Source organism: Cariama cristata, unplaced genomic scaffold, assembly GCF_000690535.1.
Source record: "Cariama cristata isolate BGI_N322 unplaced genomic scaffold, ASM69053v1 scaffold8023, whole genome shotgun sequence".
Classification (NCBI taxonomy): Eukaryota; Metazoa; Chordata; class Aves; order Cariamiformes; family Cariamidae; genus Cariama; species Cariama cristata.
Window position 1 is genome coordinate 21,279 of NW_009607791.1, and position 21,306 is coordinate 42,584.

A 21,306-nucleotide genomic window follows, 5' to 3' on the forward strand; every position below is an offset into this window, starting at 1 on the left:
GAAGATTACAAACAAAAGGGCAAGCAGCAGAAAAAAAATATGAATCGTGGAAAGATTTTAAATTCACCTTTGGTTTCACAGTCTTGAAAGGAAACAGCACCTTCGTACTTGGTCACAAGCCCACCGCCACATGGAAAGCAGAGGGTCCTTCCTGGTTCAGGCTGGTACATACCAAGAGGACAGACTCTACAAGGTTTAAAACCATCTGAAGAATAGTGCCCAGGAGAACACTGCCCTAGAAATTGAAAATTATGATCTGTATGAGTGAGCCGACTTTTCTGGACAAAGTATAAAACCCACCACCAATTTTGCCAAAAATTGCCAACAAAATAGATCTGAGGTGGTTTCTCTGAGAAATGCCCCAAATGACCAGGTTTTCTAATTGTGTTTTGGCCTTGTACTTGCATGTAAATTAAGTATCACAGCATGTTGTTCACTTGCAGCTACAACATAAAGTCCTACACAATAGGCACTTAAAACAAGTACATAAGAGATTTTATGTGCCTCACCTATAGGGGTGAGGATTTCAGTCATAGCCTGTTTGTTACTACACAGGCATTACTGCTCCAGAAGACATAATGCGAAAATACTATTGATTACAGGTGGTGAGTATCTTTCTAACAAAATATGTGTTCATCAAAATCCACTGTTTCATCACATATGCTGACAGATTTTATGGAGACATACTGATTTTGATAAAATCTTTGACAGGGAGGTTTATGAAGTCCAAAGCATATTCTCTCTTGCACTTTCAGAGAAAGAGAAAAGGGGAGAGTTGAGCAGAAAAACAGACTTGTGATCTGACAACAAACATTTTGAGACAGATCCACTCTGCAAAAATGATCAGAAGAGTTTCTTTTTGTTATTGTGCTGACCAATAATTCAAATGCAAACTTTGAAACAAAACAGTCTGTTTCCTCTAGTTGTTGTGCTGCTTTGGTCAGTATACTGTAGTCAACGTTTATAAACTCAGATTTTATTTTGATACTCTATTCTTATTGGATTTTGGATAAATACAAATCAACATAACAAAGATGCACAGGCATTTTGAGAATTTTCCTGTGATAGTTCCTTCATACAGTAAATGAGCAAAATCCACCATATGTTTGGACTGGAGACACTAGAGTTATTTTTTATTCAGTGGATAGGGAAAAAGCAGCAGTTTCTCAAGTGATATTCCTTGTGTGTTCACTCTAGATACCCTTGAAGAAAGCATTAATGTAAATTATATGGATGAGTTTTAAAGTTAGAACTTGCATAGCAGATAAGACAGATTTTGTTCAAAGTCAAATAATGTATCTGCTATAAACTAGATTTTGCTCATGTGTGATGAAATAAGGTAAAGACAATAATTAACAGTTGTGTCTTAAAACCTTATCTTGATCAAGTTACAGCAGAAGCACAGCTCCCTTCTGAAACCAGGTATTATCATCATTATCATATAATTTATATATCATGAAGTTGAGTCAGAGATGCCACGTCACTTGCCAGAAGCTCCAGTGAATTCAAGCAGTGCTGAAACTTGCAGTCATTAGCTCTGAGTCCCGGTTACAGATCCCTGCAGCATAACTATCTCAAAATTATGATTGCTGCTGATTAGACCAAGTAAACTGCATCTCATGCAAAACATTAAATCAGCAGGTTCATTAGACTCACCAATACCAGTCCAAAGCAATCCATCCCTTTGGCTCACAATATACCTAATGAGACCTGACAAGTTGAGGTATGTCCAGATTCCATACCTGACCTGAAGCAAAGTGCTTTTCTTGGCTTGTTCATTTCCATACCATAGCTCACATTGCCGGAGCAGGTCCCATCTTCTTGTCGGCAATGTCAGTGGATGCAACAAGCCAAAACATTTTGTGTATTGCTTGTAAGCACACAGAGGTTCCTTCTGTTACCTTTACAAGACAGAATTCTGGAAGGCTCTCCCCTCTTTTAGCCTCCATGCCTCACAGGTTGTGTGGCAACACCTAATCCTTCTATAATCAAATTAAACTTGCCTCCACATTCTGACACGTTCCGGGCGCCCGCTACTCCCTGTCCATCGTTACTTGGGCAAGGCTCACAGGTAAGTTGACCTTCTGTGTCTTGGTATGTTCCTGGTGAGCAAGGAACACACTGATTATGCTCTCCGCTATAAAAGGTGCCAGTGCTGCAGGTAACTGAAAAAAAGAAAAGGGGAATCTACATAAGGACTTTCATTTTGATCATATTATTTACCTTTATATCAAGCATTTAGAGAAGATGTGTCTCTTTGGCCCAGGTATTATAGTGGCATATGTTTTGCATATGTTAGACCAGGATCCTCATCTAATGTGAACAGGCCCATCTCCACTGTGGTCTAGGTCAATTTACATCAGGGTGAGGTCCTTTGTCTATGAAGCTATTAAACGGCACTGCACTGAAGTGTTTATCAGACATATGTTGTTAATAAAGCTGATGCAGTCTTAAGACAGTATGTTGCAGTTTAATTAAAAACAGTGGCGCATAACATATGGGAAGTGATGCCATTTTTTAGTTTACACTAGGTGCATTTACGTGTTGGTTTTATGGCAGACGACCAGAAAAAGTCCGTCTCCGGAGATGAGGTCTAGAGATTTCACTGAGGGCAATGTATCCCAGGTAATATTTTATGTCTCTTGACACTCAAATACCCCAACTGGAAAGCGTTTTAAATACAGATAGGAATACACATGCTTTTCTTGCTGCAACAGGATACATAACTGCATTAAACATTTTTCTCTGCTGGATATAGGTAGTTAAAATGTATTGGTTTCTAGACACTAACAACAACAGTCTCTCAATACAGTTTCTAAATCACTGTTCCTATATGATGAAAACAGCCTCTGAACCAGCTCATTAGAGGCACCTATCAGATCTGCACTTCACTATTTCTTTTTGCTTGTAAATCACTTGATGTCTAAAAGAAGCTGGAAAAACAGATATGCTGATTTGGAAAAGACGACTCTAAGCGATTAGAAAGCTTGCAGTGCTGAGAACTGCCATTAGTAGGTTTGCGCTAGCACCTTGCCCCCAGTAAAGCATTAAAGCCTGATAACCTGGGAAAAGAAATGAGGTTTTTTACATAGTTAAAATAGATTTTTGTAGATTTTTTTTTAATTGGATCTCTTGAGTGTTAAATATAAATATATCCATGAGTCACAGATTATTTGGTGGTGAGGAGAGCAAGAGAGGTGATACAAAACTAAACACACGGCATCTAGACAAACACCGTATTATTGTTTCACAGAATTGTAATTATGTTTTCTTAAGATGATAGAAGGAACTTGGAACTAAATGCCAACACTGCCTTCTGGCAGGCCTTGATGCATACCAGCTGACAGCACAGGAATGCATGCACACATATGCTGCTTTTGTTTTCCTTTCCTTTCCTTTCCAATCATTTAATGAACTCCCTTCAAAGTTTTAGGAACTGTCAGTGGTCCAGGCACATATGCTGAGTAGTATTGATCTAAATTGTCAGTTATCTTATAGATGTCCTGCCTGGCTCACTAGGGACAAGTTAATTTTGGATTGCTTGTTTTGGGGGATATGGCTGAGTAGAGTTGTTGGGACTTACCGCATTTTCCATCCTGCAGCACTTGCCCTGTACTGCAAGCTTCATGCCCTTCAGTAGCTTTAGCTGGCTTCTGAGCCACTTCATATTCTGTCCCAGAAAACTGAATGTAAAATTGCTGTTTATTAATAGATTTCCTCAATGTTTTGATTGCAGTTTGCAGCTTCTGTTCCATCCTTTTCCGAACACAGTCAATGTTACAGGTGTCTAGATGGGAAATGATAACAAAACTAGAAGCAATTGAGATTCATGTTTAAAAAGAGGTGCTTAAAAAAAAAGCTTAGCCTACATCGCACTATGACACCTCTGTTTGCTTCACTGTCTTCTCTGTGTAAATGTAGAAGCAGCTCACTGTATTTAAAATCAGGCCTTTTAAAGGGACAAGACAGTACACTGAGGTCTACCAAACTGAGTTCCATGGCCTATAAGTGCTGATATCTTATCTCTAGCAGTAAGAACTCTGGTTATACTGAGTGCACAGGGAGAGCGCTGCAGAAAACATCAATCCCATTGTGTTTTATTTCCAGATACGTGTTCAGTCTGTCACGACTAATGCGTCTGAATTTCTTCTGTCCGTGCTTTACTCAGTTGATTAGGAATTCTTCCCACTTCCCTGACCAAAATACCCGAGTGACACAAAGAAAGGTGCTTTCTGGCATGATTACTGTTTGAATCACTTGGTTAGTGAGGTACCCGCTCAGGGTTAAGCAACCTGCCTTTGAGGACTGACATGTTTATAGAATTCAGCCCACATTTTCTTTGGCTGGGTTTTATAGCATAATATTCCGTCTCATGAATAACTTGAAGCAATTCTTTTTCTTCCTGAAGTTTGTTATGAAAATATGAATTTTCCAAATGTGTGATAAAAATGTTTGATTCTTAGACTGAAGTTTCAGCAACTTACATTTTGGAGGATATTTTTACCGTCGTTGCAGAACTTCTACCTAATCCTTAAATTCTCTGTGCATCAATTAGCACTTCTGCTGTTTAAAGAAATCAGACTAAATTAAAGTACATGACTTAACTCAAGGCTTTGAAGGAATTTTGCTCCAGATTCAATCTTTGTTCTTTTGGCTTAATTTCATACTCGATTCCTTTCAATTACATCTCTGAAACTTTGAGTTTGGAAAGGCTGTTGAACGAGGCTTGTGCTAAAAGGTTTGATGCTATTTCATCAAGCTGCTATACAAAGAGATTCTAACAACACACCAGGGAACTGAATTCTGATTTCTCTCCGCGGACAGATCTTTCACAAACCTGAGACTTCTTCTGACTTCATCTCCACTTCAAACTCTGCGGTGATATGGGATACTTCTTTTGACGGGGACTTGCGGCCTCGGCGTTTTTTCTTGGAGGAATCGCACTTGAGATTCACAAAGGTCACCTGGCAGTTGTCTGTACAAGGGAATTGACCTCCTTTGCATAAGAGAAGCAACACAGAAAAGAAATCAAGTAGCAAAGTAACAAGTGACAGGCTAAGCATCGATATCTCAGCTGGGTTATCATGAATGCAGTGACAGGCTTCACAACATTTCACATGCGTTGTTAGACACCTCCTTCTCTGTGCAATTTTGGGTTTGCTCATTTTGCCAGTGAATGCAGGAGGCGAAAGTACAGTGTGGTGATGCTGAGCTGCAGAGTGGCACCTCTAATGCCTATAATTGCCCGCCTCTTTTCTGCCTAAGGATTAGAAAGCTCTTTACAGACATTAAGATCAGCAATACTATATACAGTCCTTCGATGGTTAAACAAAGCAAGAGAGTCAATTTCGTAAATTCATGAGAGCAGCAGGACTGGGCCTCTAGAAAGTACCAGCTGGTATTCCATCTCTTTCGGCAATGACAATCACCAGATATCAAAGGTTTTAAAAGCCTTTGATTGGGAGGTTATGAAAATATATTGGAAGGCTTTATCTGAGGGGAAATCATAGAATCGTTTAGGTTGGTAAGACCCTTAAGATCGAGTCCAACCGTTAACCTAGCACTGCCAAGCCCACCACTAAACCACGTCCCTAAGCACCACATCTACACATCTTTTAAACGCCTCCAGGGATGGTGACTCCACCACTTCCCTGGGTAGCCTGTTCCAGTGCTTGACAACCCTTTTGGGGAAGAAATTTTTCCTAATATCCAATCTAAACCTTCCCTGGTGCAACTTGAGGCTGTTTCCTCTCATCCTATCACAAGCCAGAGGAACTGAATGCCCTCATCAATTATGTGTAACCACTGAGGGGAAAGGCCACAATCCACTGGGACACAATCACATAAGCATCCTCTCCCTATATAAAGAAATCTATGTGAAAATCATCCTTTTTGTGATAGGCGATGGACCTTCCAGGTCAGGGAGAAATTTCTAGCACTCAGACCACCACAAGGAGTTCACTCCAAGTGTGTGATTGCATGATACAATCTTACTGTTAGACCCAGAAGTTCAGACTACATAACAATCACAAAGCAAAGCAAGCAAAAGACAAGGAAACGCATCCAAGAAATACATTCCCATGGTGACTATACGGACCAAAAGAATCAACTTCAATGACCCTAAAAATGAGTCTGATAATCACATCTTATTAAATGAAGAGACTACATAAGGATAAGGTAAGCATCTTGACAACTGAGACTTGTTTTAAGCCAATACTTCAAAAATTAGAGAGAGAAATGCCTGGATTGCAGGGTAAAGAAAAAATCTAAGTCTAAATTTTAAATATAAGTACTTTAAACCATTAGCATTTTTTTAAGATAGCTATTTTTACTCTTCTCTGTTCAGGGCTTATATATGATTCCTCACTCACTAGCAGAAGTGGTGGTAAGACAGATTCACAACAGAGAATATATCACCTGTAGACTTCTGTTGTAAGCCGCTAAGTTACTTTAAGTAACATATGAGCTGTTGCAATTACGCCAATACTGTGTATTAAAATCTAGAAAATTTTGAGTTAACATTAAATTTAAATGAACTTCAAATATTTTAAGCTGTGAAAATGCACAGCAGTAACACCCAAACACTCTTTAATTGTCCCTGTCATGATATGAAGGGTATGGAAGGCAAATGTCATAAAGATCTATTAAATACATATCACTTTTAAATGTCTTTTTTGTTCAACTTTAAAAGTGATGTTCAAAACTAATAATAATAAAACCCCACACCTCGTCATACCGAGTTTTAAAAACATTTGATTACTTTGATTCAGCCTGACACAAACTTCTTTTTATTAATTTCAGATTTTCAGTAATTATGTCTAAATCTTCTGAATCTTTTTTTCTAACATCACAACTACTCAGTCCAACATAACAAAAGATGTAAGGCCGTGTAACATCAGATTTTGATTATAACTTTCCTGCTTAGGGGTTGTCTTTGCTGCTGCAATGGGATACTAATTCAGCATAAGGCAAATAAATAATAGCTTTTGTGTTCTTTTATAAACCTCATTTGGGAAAACTAAACCAAACTGACATTGTTTCATGTAACTTTGCATTGGTCATAGCTTTTTGTCCCAGGATATCTCTGCCATTACCAATGCCAGAAAAAGGATCAGCCTAATTCCAAACGCATGTACTACTGAACAAAGATTTTTCAAAGCAACTGGTGACATTTCAGCACTGTTAGATCCAAACCCAAGGCACCGTTAAGCTAGAGTGTGAACCTTGGCCTGAACTTAAATTCAGATCCAAACATGAAAACCATTACTTTTTTCCCATCTTCAGTGTGAAAACAAAATATGCAAACAAGCAAGCAAACAAACAATTAGAATGCTGTTTACATGTTAGAAGAAACCACATACCTAGAACAGCTTGCTTCCCAGAATCTTTTGTTTTTTCTTTGCTGCGAGGCCGTAAGTGGCACTTTGCATCTTTAATTTTAAAACGCGCTTTCTGCTTGATTGGAGGGGCTAATGAATCTGTTGATGTAAAGTAAAAGAGCTATTATTTGGGATGCAGATGAAATGAAGTCTGAAACTTATTTTTAAAAATAACAGACTCAAAGGTTTTCTTGCGACATAGAAAAGAGACAGCCCCAGAGTTACACACCTTGTACAAGAGGATTCGTTTCCATAGGTCCATTTTTTCACATAAGGACTTACTCTTGAGCTGATAAAGATCAATGAATTTACTAGTATCTCACATGCTCTGCACAGATGCTTCCCCTCCAGCAGGCCTGGACATCTTGGTGGAATTTGGGTGAACTTGTCTCTTACTATGAAAAAGATTCATTCCTACCTTTTTTTTTTCCCCTGACTGTCTGTCTGTGACTTCCCATGCTACTTTGCTGTAGTTCTGCTCTTGCTAATGCCAACCAGGACTAAGATTAATTTAGTGGAGCTATGCTGTTGGCAGTTGAAAACCATGCAAAGGAAACTGCGGTCTATGGTTTGCAAGCTTTATTCTTCAGCTTTAAATCCAAGCCAGTTACTTCTTGTGACTTTAAAGGCTGGTTACACAGCCACATACTGCTTAGAAAATGTAGCTGCTGGCTGACCTCCTCCCAAAGTCCGTGGTGGAAAAGGCTGGGCCTGGCCCGCCACCTGCCAGCCCCTGCAGGCTGCCCACAGGGCCCGGCGCAGGCGGAGGGTGGTCACAGGTAAATGCCGCAACGTGGGTCCCTCTTCCCTCGGGAGGGCCTTGCCAAACCAGGACTACAGAGGTAGCCTGGCCCTGTGCCACAGGCAGCCACATCTGCCGCTGCGTTACCTCACCCCACAGCATTGTAGCTCCTAACGCATTCCAAATATAAGAAATACATGGTTAGAGAACTGGCAAATTGGAGAGAAGTACAGCAGGTAATGATATGTAAAGTGGACTGACATTTCCCTCTGCTCAGTGCTGTTTCAGCTGCTTCTAATTTTGCCAGACTTCAACCATTTTGAGCTGAACTTTTTTTTATGCCGAGTATCAGCTTTAAGACACATTTTGAAATGTCTCTGCAAAAATAATCCAGCCACTTCTAAGAACAAGATGAATGACCCAGCATGTGCTCATAGAAGTCTCATAACCTTGTTGGTTATTGGGAATCCCCAGTAGGAAGATCGGTGCTCCTAAGGTGCTCACTTCGCAGGTGAGGGCTGGGACCCACCGTAGACTTCTGCTCTTGTGCTATGGATGGGCCCCTCTGGCTCACTTCCAAGTCTGGGAAGAAACGCCATTTTGATATTCTTGCTATTGCCTTGCCGGGCTATGGAAAGTAAATTATTCTAAACATTTGTCCTTATTGAATATATCTCAAACCTCCACCACTCCTACACTGACCTACCAGCACGATGCCACCCTGGAGGGCAACTAAGCACACTCCAGCCCTCAAGGAGAAGCTGCAGAAAAGTGAGTGTGCGCATGATAAAACACAGGCTACCTTAATTCTGGCCTTGTGTAACTTGAGAGTTGAATGTCTTGCAACTCCCAAATGGTCTGGAGGACCTCCATCACCGACCTCCCAGACGCCAAGGCCTGGGCAAGCAGGAGAGCACCCACCTGCGCAGCTGGGCAGGGTCGCGTTGCGTTTCTGCTGAGCCTTGCCTTGCTGGATGGGAACACCACAGCTCAGCGTGTAGCTGTTCTCCGAATCTGCGGGGCAGAACGCAGAGTCAGCACATGTGGCAACAGCCTCACAAAGCATCTGCTCCCCTCGTCACCCCCAGCATTAATGTTCAGCACTTGAACAAACTGATTAATACTGCTAAACCAGGAGACACTAAGTGCTGAACTTGGATTTTAATGGGCTGAAATAGTTTGCCAAAGGCTACTGCTTCACAGTGTTGACTACAAGTTTTGTTTCTTCCAGCACTGAAATGTTACATTTTATAAACAAATTGGCATAATGTTAGCTGTAAATAATTCCAGGGTGCACAAGTAGAAAATATTTTGTGTTTGTCCATGGCAGAGTCCTTGCACTTTGATCATCTCTATAATCATAAAAATAAACCATGTACTTTCATAATAATTTTAGCTTCAGACTCGGACAGAATTTATTGGCAGAAACAAAAAATAACATACTTGGAACCGTAACAGGGTTTGCATATTGCACAGATAAAACTGTGTATTGGTGCATACAAATTAGATAAATGCATGGTTCCGGTAATCTGTGCTAAACTGAAAATGAAGTGTGAACAGCTCTACTGCATATAATGCCAGGACTAACATGAAAAGTAGAGACTCTCTTGTTGAAAATAATCCTGTATCAGAACCAGAACATATATGAAAAAGCAATATCAATCCCCCTGCCCCACCTACCCTGCAAAACTGCGTAGATGAAAATTACCTGTAGCAAGTGATTTAAAAAAAAAAAAAGGGGGGGGGGGGGAAGAGATGAAATGCCTGAGTTTCTATAAATAACACTCAGCTGAACTATTACCAGCAAAATTTATTAAAATCCAGCAACTGCAGCAACTAATACTCAGAGATCCTTTGTGCCATACAGCCTCCTGAGACAGTTTTACTTGTACTCATTTTGTATGAGACAGTAAGACAGATTGAAAGCTGTTGCTAGGTCATCCTTTGCAGAGCTGATGGAAGTTTTATGCTACTCTGGCTCGCGTGGGAGCTTGATCCCATGCTGTGGCAACCACAGTGTTAAATTTCCCTGGGTGTCCCACCCGTCCTCTCCTGCCCCTGCCTCAGACTGTGCTCGCCAAGCTGAGCTCCTCTCAGGGAGAGCCTCTGCTTTGGGAGTTGCTTCTGCTCCTGCTCCGGCACAGAATTACAGGGTATTTCAGGCCAAGATGCTGAGTTCGTCATTGTAAGCAGATGCCTGGATAGAAACAGGGGACTCGACTTCAGTTGAAAAACGTGGTACTAAAAATTAGCAGGAATTCACTGAAATCAGCTGTTCATTTTTTCCCCTCACTTTTGACATAGCAATTCAATATATTAAAATCTTTCTTTTGCACCATCGTCGTTAAGGTAGCTATATCTCTCAGATTTTTGTTAGAATTTCCCCACCCCCACAAATGACAGCTCAAATTAAACAACGAAGGGCCAAACCTCTAATGTAACCGACATTCAGCTGCTCCTGTATTTAGCGATCTGCATGTCTGGCCCAATTTAATTCATAATGATGTTTTTGCACATTTACAGTTGTCCATAGGAAAAACTGTATGCAAGAATTATGAATACGTTAGCAGAGAAAAACTATCAAGTCATATTCTAGACTTAGTAGACAAATACTTCGTACAAACCTGGAACAAAAAGAGTATTGGATGGGCACGACAGGAAGCAGCTCTCTATGCCTCCTGTCTTACTACACACCAGCTGAGCCTTGGGAGCTGGTTTGGCATTCGGGAGACATTTCACCATCTCTGAGGAGAAAAAAGAAAAAAAGAGAAATGAAAAAAGATCAAACACTGCCCAACCTAGAACCTTGTGCATCCGCTTGCATACAGTGGTGAGGAAAGGCAGAAGTGGCAACAAAGCAAAGCCACAGGCCCAGGCATTTCTGAAATAAGCACGCGTTAGGGAGAGAGTATCTGGATCTGGATCTTGAGTTTGGACTTGAAGATGAAACTCCCTCAGATTTTTAGGCCTAAACTCTAGATCAGTCTTTCCCTCTTATCCTCCATTTTGGGAGTGTTCGGGTCCAGATCTGCACTCTGGAAGGCAGGTGTCTCTCTAATTATGAGCACAATTCTGTGTGCACATCTTGATCTCAGACGCAACAGGCAATACTAATGACCTGAGATGTTCTCTCCTCGCTTTTGGAAGCATAGTGCTCTGGTTTAACCGGCCAACTACCACACCACGCACAGGAGTCACCTTCACAAAGATCTGTTTATTTAGCTGACTGCTAAAATGGTATTTTCCACTTCTCACTCTAACGCTCACAGACTTTTTAATTTTAGCTCCATGCTCTAGCTTCTGGAAGTAGAAAACTTCCCAGCCAGGCAGAGATGAGGCGGGACATGCTGGGATGGAGATGGATAGTCCCACCGGTCCTTTCAGCCGCTGCTGAAATGCTAGAAGGGACACTATGACACACATGGGCATCAGCCATTTCTCATCAGCACCCACCACATGAGGCACATGTGTGAGCTACTGTGATGGAAATATCCAGCTTCTCCTCTTGGCTTCATGGCAGGATGAAGACAGAGTATCTGGCAGCTCTCACAAGCTGCTCTTAGTATTTGGGTAAGGGACTGTTTGTGTTTTAGCTGAAACTACATAAAGTTGTTATGAATTGTTGGACCAGTCTCTGTGCTTCACACTGAGATGACGGTATGCCACTGATAATGATAATCCCGCATTTATTTTAAATTGATTTCTTTTGGGATTGAAGTGTTACTTAAGTACATCTTTCTCCACGCAAATGATGAGGTTCCTTCTCGGCTGCAGCGGGCAGGTGCCATCAGTACCTGCACTGAGGCAGCCTCACCGCTTCCCTCCTTTCCCCCAGAGGTTTAACCTCTGCACTGACTGCTGGCCAAGTGCAGGTAGGCACCTCTTCAAGCAGGTATTTCACACTGCATCAGCTGGTTAAATCTCAGCCAGGTGTCTGTAGAGCAGTTCTTGCTTCAGCCCTGTAAAAACCTGTTCAGGTACATATGCTTTTTCTCTGACTGTTCCTTGCTTCTTCTTCCAAACATGCTCACCTTGCAAGGTGGACTTGGCTGACTCTTGTTTTGCTCATGGCTGACTGCGCTACTGCAAATGTCATTCTGCCTACCTGTCAGCTCACCGCTGGACCACATCAACGATCAGAGCTGCAGCAGCCAGGCTAGTTTAGGTCCGCCCGGGTTTGGGAAGAGCCCAGTAAAGCTGGGATCAAACAGGGCAATTCAAACGTGGTAGCTGGAATGAGCCTTGCCTGGCTTGGCTTGAGTGCAGAGGAAGGGTCCCAGCAGCCACCAGCTGGTTTGTGTTCCTGGCCTCACTGTTGGTTAAATGTAAATATCTACAAGTCCCTTAAAGACGCCTGATGTTCACATCTCAAATATGGGAATAATCGTCCTCCACTTACCTCCCTCCTAAGGTCTTTTATCTTGCTTTGGTGATGTTTTTAAAAAAATTATTTCTTTGGACTGAGGAGACAACACAAATGCAAAGTGTCATGGCTGAGCAAAAGAGGATTTTGTCACTGCAAATGTCTCCAAATCATGTGGCATTCAGGATCACTAAATATCACCATTCTCCTCCTTTTCATTGTGGTTTTATAACAATGTAGAATGCAGTTTCCTCTAAACAATGTTAGTAATAAAGGCAGGCGATCAGCAGGGAGATGACACTCATTTTAAGCCTCATTAAATTCATCAAATAAAACAGGGTATATCAATAGAGAAGAGTGTTCTATTTTCCATCTTCCAACTGAGTATTACAAATAATGAAGAGAAATTTACAACTAGGAAAATATTTTCAATACAGCCTCTTACCATGGGAACAGCATTCTTAGTAGGTTGAGAGGGAATATAGTACAAAACTTCTGTGGTCTAACTATATATCAGAGCTCAAAAAATTCTAGTCCTTGCTGTTAATTTACAAATGCCCTTCCAGAGGACTAACTGGTACATTGCAAGGGAGAGCTAGTGGATAAGTAGAAAAACATAGTTAATCATTTCTTACTCCTACAGTATTTAGTTCTCTATATAGCAGGGAAGGTAACATACGTAAAGGTAAGCAGGAAAAATGAAGTACTTGGTTGTGGTTAGGAAGCAAGTCAGTGGCAAAGGTTGAAACCCAACTTGAGATACTCACCCACCACCCCACCCCACCTTGGCTATAAAGTGCCTTCTGTACTGCTGTACCCACGTAAATGAAAAAACACCACAGTTGCATGGTCATGCAAGAGGCCGGTGCAGTCCTCTCTACTCCAGACTATAGCGGTTTCCCTTAGTATGTGCAGAGATTCCCTTAAATAAGGTCTCCCCCTTTCGTGCTCTATCTTGCTCCCAGTTAGGTATTAGGCCCAAATGTACCTATGAGAAGTTATTCATGGTTAAAACAAAACCAAAACCAACAAAACCAAAAAATCCAAACCCAAACAAAATCTCCACAACCTAAATTCGACTATGAAAGACCTAAGGTATGCCATTCCCATTAAAAACATGAAAATGGAATTAAAATCTCACAGAAGATACTTTGAATGGCTGTAGCCATGGCCAAGATTTGCTCTGCTTCAAATAAGACCCCAGAAAAAAAGTCATCTGCTTAAAGGATACAGAAATTCAGATCTGCCACAAACTAAGTGACACTAGCAACAAGTGCCAAAATTGTAGTGGTCTCAGGATTTGTGCTGATTGCAATTAATACTTTTGACCCAGCCAGTGTCAGTACTTTATATTAAGCAGGATACCTTTGGAGAGAACTTGAAAAATTGGGCTATGGTGCTGTAAATGTAGGTATTAACCTGAATACCATGTCCAGCTTGCAAACAGTTAAACATTTTGAATATTCTCAACTAGTCTTAGTGGGAAATAGAGTTACAGCTGAAGTCATAGAGATGGACAAAGGACACATTAAGGACAAAAGTATAAAATACATAAAATAATAAGACTTAGATTTGTGTGAATGTACTCGTAAAATTAAAAAAAAAATTCAAATAAAATCCAATATTGCCCATTCTCTAATCCACCTGCAGTCATATCCTAGCCCATGCATCTCCATCTCAGTTTACAGAATGAATTTGGGGATCTACATTGTGAAAAGGCAGCATCCCTCAAACAAAACCACGGGCTTCTCCACCCTCCGGGAGAACAGGAACATCACCACAGACACCTCCGAGTCAGCCTCCCACACTTACCAACACAGTCCTTTTTATTCCAGTGCAGTTTCTTTCCAGGTGGACAGACACACTCGTAGCTCCCCATTGTATTAAGACACCCATAGTCACAGCTACCATTGCTGATGCTGCATTCATCAATATCTGAAAATGCAATTAAAGTTGAGTATTAACCATATGTACACATGTATACTATGCATTAAGATATTATGTGCATAAGGATATCTGTTTCTACTACATCTTTTATATTTAAGTCTATATAAAGATGTATAAATGCAGACAATACTCACGTCAAACAGTTTGCATATTGCATGTATTTGTCCTTAGACACATGTATAGCTCCTACTCTTTCCAGGATCTGTGCATACAATACAATTTACTTGCCAGGACTAGTTACAGTGAAATTCTTGGAAGTACTCACAAGATACAAAACATGCTCAAAAGTCTCTGCAGCATCTGGACAATAATGTAAATTGCATTGTGTGGAAAAATAAGGCATAAACATCTGTGAGATTAGATCACTTTTGCATAACAGGGAGATAAATTCTCCATAGTGATTCACAGAGTTTGCTTTTAGAAATGATTCAGATGAAGCAGGAAACTCTATCTTTGACAGGAACCCAGCGGCTGAAGTGTAGTTTATTTAGTCTTTTTCTCCTCAAATAAAAATGAAAGCTAAAAGTTTGCAAGAAGGCAAAGCAACTACTGGATATGTTATCACTGACATTCCACATAAAATCTTTCAACTTTTGATACGTTAGAAAAGTATTTAGTCAATATGAGGTATATCATTTTCTGTCTACGCAATCAGCATTTATATATTGTGTCGACATGACCGATCTCTCACCTCCTCTCCTCCCACCACCAGAAAGGACGTTTATCCACCATGCTGAACAGGAGCTGTGCTGCCGTGTACTCACCTCTGGATCACGCTCGGGCACACCTGGGACATTAGATGGCACAGGCCAAAATTGTCGTATGGCACCAGTGAGCCATCAGTTGCACACTGCTGCTCCAGACTCTTTACTCCACTAGTGCAGCCAGAACCAAAAAGCCCTTGTTATGAACCACAGCCCTGTTATTTTAGGCACTGCACTAACCTCAACAAGTGGTTTCTGCCCTTTGAACGCAGTTACCCATCTGCTTGCTAAAACGGTAGTGCTGCTGTAATAGACTTTTACAAGGCCCAGAGGTCGCACCATTTGGCATATGCTCACGTGAGCTAGAATGACACCAAATCAACATGAGATACACTGAACTGCTAATACTCTGGCTTAACGATAGGCCTCAAAATGTAACTGTAGAAGGAAAATTAACACTTAACATGTTTCTAAGGGAGGTCTAAATGCTCACAGGTGGAGTGTCTAACTGCCTTTCCAAATCACACCTCAGCCTAGGCTTGAACTCCTCGATCGCTGTGTGCTTGGCACTCTGTGAATCCATATGGTTTGCAGGAACACAGTCTGAGTTCAAGGCTGTTCTCTTCAGTTTTGGAGCCCAGTGACCCCATCTGAAGCCAGAAGGTGAGGTACAGGTAGGGAGTGGGGCTGATGAGGGATTGGGCTCAAGGACGCACTTAGGTCCTACACTGGTTAACAAATGCAAGCCCATAGATACTAGCCAAGTCTTCCTCTGGCATCTTGGGGCACTTGATGGGAAGAACATGGGAGTATTTACTGGGGCAGCTGCTGGAATCCAGAAAAACACCTCGCGCTCTCTGATGCAAGATTTTAGCCTGTGTGGTTAAGTAAAAATCTAGAAAACATGGAGTACATGCATAAGAGAAACTAAGAAAGACACCCCAATACGACAGGCATGTTTCTAGACAGCATTAGGATTTTTGGGTTAGAGGCAGGACTTCTGGAGGTCCTGGGTCAGCAGTTCCAAAAACTGACCAGGGAGATAGTCCCAGAAAAAGTTTTTTCTGGGACATTTTGTACATAGTGGTCAGGCTTATGCTGAATGGGATCTACTTGTAAACCCATATTTTGAAACACAAAATTTTAATCCACAGTGCTCCTGCCACTGAGCTCTGGCTGAACTGTTCAAATCCAAGCTCTTGCTGTCAACCACCTCAGCCCAGAGCCAAGCTGCTGAAGCAGCAGCCAAATTCCCCAAGGCACTGAACGGTCCTGCAGACTCTACTAACTTTCCTAAGGTCACTGAACAAGCCAATATATACTGCAAGTAGGGCTTTACATAAACAGGTGGTGTAAGTGCTAGCACCGTCCTTCTAAAAGATTCCCTTATGACACACGACTTTTATTACAAGAGATGCCACGAAAAGGATCCCAGAGAGAGCAACAAGGGTTGCCCCTCAGCACGGAAGGCCCAGAACAAGGACACTGCCACGTGGTTTATTAATTACTAGTAGAGGGGAAGCAAGATGGAGAGAAAGTTTACTAAGAGGCACGCCTGCACCAAATCTTTTTGAAGGTTCTCATTATTTCTCCCTAATTTTGACTTCTTCTCAGTGCCACATGGATGGCAGCCAGGGTAAGTTATTTGTTCCACTATAAACATCACTCTCCAGGGCCTGACTAAAACTAATGATAGGCCTGAGCGGCAAAGCTCAGGGCCTGGACAAGTCTGGATTCAGAGCTGTGATTTTGGATCTGCCCATTACGGAAAAAAGGCAGGAGGTTTGGATCTGATTATGTTTTTGCCCAAAGTTCAGCCCTGAGTATTTCCAGTTAAGAGTTTTGGTCATACTTCAGTCTTATTTAAAAGACTGAAGCTGAAGTGAGGCTGAAGATTATTTAAAGACTGAGGCTGAACCCCAGACTTTGAGGTTTGCCCTAAATTAATACATACATTAAGTCATTAAGGAATTAACAGTGAAATTGAAGATCAATCTCTCCACACCTCACATAGCATAGGTCCCCAAAACTTCCAGACTCTGATTTTGCTTTCAGAACCATCCTCAAGTGGAGTCTTTTTCCAAACTCTTTCCTTTGATGGACTCCTACTTCTCTTCCTGCCCGCCTCTACTACACAGTGAATTCATTTGTTACTTATCCTGCTCTATACAAGAGCTACTGGCATAGAGCTCCTACACCTTTCTCCCAAGAGAAGCCAGGCAGAGATCTCACATTAACCCCACAAAATCAGGTGAACTCAGCACTGGGACAGAAGTGAGGGGCTAGCATCTGTTTCTGCTACATCAGTTTGCATGGCACAAACCGAATCACATGCGAACGGAAACAGCACGAGCCTTTAACTGTATCTTTTTGGCTCAGTCTAAGCACAATTCACTTAGGAATACATAGAGGGTAACTCTTGCATATAAGATGTACCACGATGCCTGCTCCACAAACTGAGAGCCGTTAGGGCCCAACACGGTTCTCAGCAAATCCTCAAGCATACTTTCCCTGGGCTGTCTGACTCAGTTCAGAACCTGGCCTGAATATGTGGCTTTTCTGGATTTAAAGTCAGGGCTGTGTTTATAGTATGATGCAAGCTTTACTTAGTTTGTATCTTGAATAATTTGAATAATTAAATAAGTGACTATTAACCATCTTTTAACTAAACAAAACCATTTAGTTTTACATTTAAAAATAGCATGGAGAGTTTCTTTTGTGCAGTATTTTCTAACAAGTAATTTAGACTCAGGGCTTTGGGGTTTTATTATAATTTTCTCTTCTCGTTTTTGTTTGTGTAATGCTGACCTGATTGGTTAAAAGCATAATTTGGACTTAATACACTTAGCAAATCCCTCAGAAAACCCTTTTGCTCTCCTTTGACCAGTGTTCTAAATGCAACCAAAACCTACCCCACTTACCAAACGTTCAGGCAGGAGACCCCAGCGATACCTGGGGGTGTTAGTCAGGCCGGTGGCAGGCAGTCTTGTACAGATACCCCTGGCAAACACTGGACTTAATTTGAGTGCACTGAAATTCTCCTTCCTTGATTGAGTAGAAGTTGAACCTCTAATTTGGTCACTGTGGTAATGCTGCCCTATGACGCACTTAAAAAACACCCCCTCTCCCGGATAACCAGACATTACAGCACCAATTCTTTCCAGTTATGCCAAAAAGGTTGAAGAGCTGAAGTAGCTCCACAGAAGATGAGAGGAAAGTACCCCACAGCCTTCTCTTCTGAGTTTCACAGGCAGTTTATATTGCAGACTGGTAAGGACAAATACCAACAGAGCCAAAATTTGTTAACTTTGTAAAACTGACATCCTTCTCCTATTCTCTTTGTTGCCCATCATTTCAAGCCTTACTTCTGTGAATACAACTGTGACTAACCTCACTGCTGCTGAAGCACGACTGGTACTCTGCACTTGTAAACTCCGTAAGGAAGCTTACCCTGTCCAGTGCGATGAAGCCCAGCCATGAGGATGCTTTGCGATGGTTGTGGAAAAGCGGCCGCACCCATGCAGCAGTGGATGCAAGTGTCACAGCTCCAGGCTTCTCCTTTATACTGAGGCTGCTATGTACCACCATCAAAAAATGCCAGGACATTGTTTTTTATTTATGTTCTTCTCCTGAGAATGTTTCAGCACATTTGAGATGCTGAAATTCTAGTCACACCCAGCTCATGCTATTTTAGCTTTATTTTAACTTGATTGGTTTTTCATCTTCAGCTCTAAAATCTTCAGCTAAAAGAACGTGTGACTCAGTAAACAGTTCACAAAGCAAATGAACAAACAGATAAGCAAAACTGTTTCCAAACCTCCACAGTGTGTCAGTCCGTACAAGGTGTAGCCTTTATGGCAGAGGCATTCAAAGCTTCCAGGGTAGTTGATGCAGGTGTGATCACAGGTCCTTTCGAAGGAACACTCATCTATATCTGAATTCACAGAAAAAGCATTAAGAAATTAGAGTTCCATTAACCTGAATGGCCGGAATTTCACATTCAGTTGCAACATCTTGTTACTGATAAAGTATCAGGTATCATCCCAGGTAAAGTCTGAATAAAATATCATTCTCATTCCTCTAGTGCCTTATAAAGAAAGGACTTGCAGGTACATGAAGAAAGGTAAGAAAAAGATACTTTATGACAAAAAAACAAGGCCTGTGTTATGTATAGTCACCATTAGATGGCAACCTTTAACTTCTGAGCAGATTTACCCAGCGCGGCTGGGGGGTACTAAGGTTTTGGGAGGTTACTGGCACAATGGAAAAAAGTTTTGGGTTGAATCAAGTCATTCCCTCTTTCATTGACCATTCCTCTGACATCTTCTCCACCAGGACAGGGAGTCGCCCGCAGACTTCTGCTCTGCCTACGCAAGCCCGTACCGACTGCTGCACGGCTACAAGGGGGTAAGGACAACGCTGGCCCAGAGTAAGCCAGGGTCAGGAATGGACGACCCAGGAAATCTTAGTCCGAAGTCCACATTCCACCTAATCCAAGAAAATTTGACCTCTTCCCCTTAAAAAAGTCAGGCATCCAATTATCACTGCTCACTAATGGGAAACCCTTATTTACATAGTCTCTTATCCAGCAGCCTATGAAGAAAGCAATTAACAGCACATTGCTTCGAAGACAGTACAAAGGTGGTGCTGAGCAGGGTGATATAAAGGTTTATTTGACACCAGCCATGATGGAATGGACTTGCTGAAAACCGTTACATTAAAGGTACCTTAAACAGCAATCTGTGCAAAATAACAACACTTCTGAATGAATTTTATCCTCAAACAATTGTTTTTTCAAAAAATCTTCTTCACTGATTAATTTTTTCTGTTAAAAGGTGAGATAAATTAATACAATGGCCTTATTTGAGAGTGGTAATTTCAACAAATCTCATTCCTCCAATATTCCTGAGGTATAAATGAATGGAATAGTATTCCTCTAATAGCTTGCACACTCTCTAGAGTTACCTATTAAGAACATAACCTGAGCAACACCATTCCTATATATAACTTGGACTTTCATATTGTACATGCTTAGAAAGCTGTGAGCGCTTGAAAAAACTTGAAAACTTCCCAATACTTAAGGGTATGCTAGCCAATTCCTATATGCAAATATCATTTATACAGTTTTGATGTTTAATGAAACATTCCAGGTCTCATCCTGCTATTATAAATGCAAATACTTAACTTCAAGAACTATAAAATTAATATTTTCCTGCATGTGTACACAAACCCAAAATCTGTGTGAGAGTTTATGCACAAATTTAGAATGTTGTAAAGAGCTATATTTTATAGGATCTCCAATTTTAAGTATTTCAAAACATTCACACAAAAGAGAATTCACAACGTGGAAAGCAACTGTTCAGGCAAATGCGTAACATAAAACAAAATACATATGATGAACAAAATTCTATGCTATCCAGTTTTGTGCATGTATCACAATCACTTGTTAAGATCAAGTAACAAAAAAAGGACAACTGAGATTTTCTTTTTTACATCCATGTAATTTTTAATGCATTTTCCTACGCATTTTAAAATACCATTATTCGAGTTCTGAAAGTAATTTCTTTTTAAGGTTTCCTTTATAGCCTTGGAAATATGCAGTTTTTGAATATACATAAATGGCAAACTGTTTCAGTTTTCTCTAAATAACTACATAAAGTAAAATCATTTGGGAATGAACACTGCAGTTATAGTTGTAAAGGATTTTTAATACATAAGAAGCCAAATCATACATCACGGTTTCATTCATGTGTAACCTTGTTCGCTACATGGTATTGAAGGAAATTTACAAAAGCAGTTCCTTCTCTGGCCTCTGACTTACCTTGGAAGGCTCTTTTTCAAAAATAATTTCATGTTTCTCAAAGGTGATCTTATCCTGTATTAGTTTAGTCAAGGGGGTTTATGCGTTGCTTTAACACACGCCGCTTGGTGTTACATATTATGGCTTAGGCCTTGACAGGTTTTTCTTCACATTAAGAAGGGTGCATAACCCTCTTTGCCTGTGGAAACAACAGTCTGCCTAATAATATGACCACTCATCTGCTTGCCAAGTCACAGGCAGTCATGATGGACAAATGCATTTCTATTACACACAAATCAGCTACTCATAAACTTATATTGCTTGCGCTGCCTGGCAGAGATGCTGAAACAAACACTTTTATCATCATACAA

The 21,306-nt window shown here is 41.0% G+C and overlaps 1 protein-coding gene across 1 annotated transcript in view; it reads right to left on the reverse strand.

Moving 5' to 3' along the window:
• Nucleotides 1-21,306, reverse strand: part of SCUBE1 (signal peptide, CUB domain, EGF-like 1) — a gene marked incomplete at its 5' end in the record, with an annotated part of 100,565 nt that overhangs the window by 7,735 nt on the left and 71,524 nt on the right. The window contains 9 exons of the mRNA XM_009696873.1: nucleotides 68-235; nucleotides 2,004-2,165; nucleotides 3,584-3,787; nucleotides 4,838-4,996; nucleotides 7,362-7,478; nucleotides 9,043-9,135; nucleotides 10,746-10,865; nucleotides 14,297-14,419; nucleotides 18,953-19,069. Coding sequence (XP_009695175.1) covers nucleotides 68-235; nucleotides 2,004-2,165; nucleotides 3,584-3,787; nucleotides 4,838-4,996; nucleotides 7,362-7,478; nucleotides 9,043-9,135; nucleotides 10,746-10,865; nucleotides 14,297-14,419; nucleotides 18,953-19,069 — 1,263 coding nt within the window. The remainder of the gene's footprint in view (nucleotides 1-67; nucleotides 236-2,003; nucleotides 2,166-3,583; nucleotides 3,788-4,837; nucleotides 4,997-7,361; nucleotides 7,479-9,042; nucleotides 9,136-10,745; nucleotides 10,866-14,296; nucleotides 14,420-18,952; nucleotides 19,070-21,306) is intronic.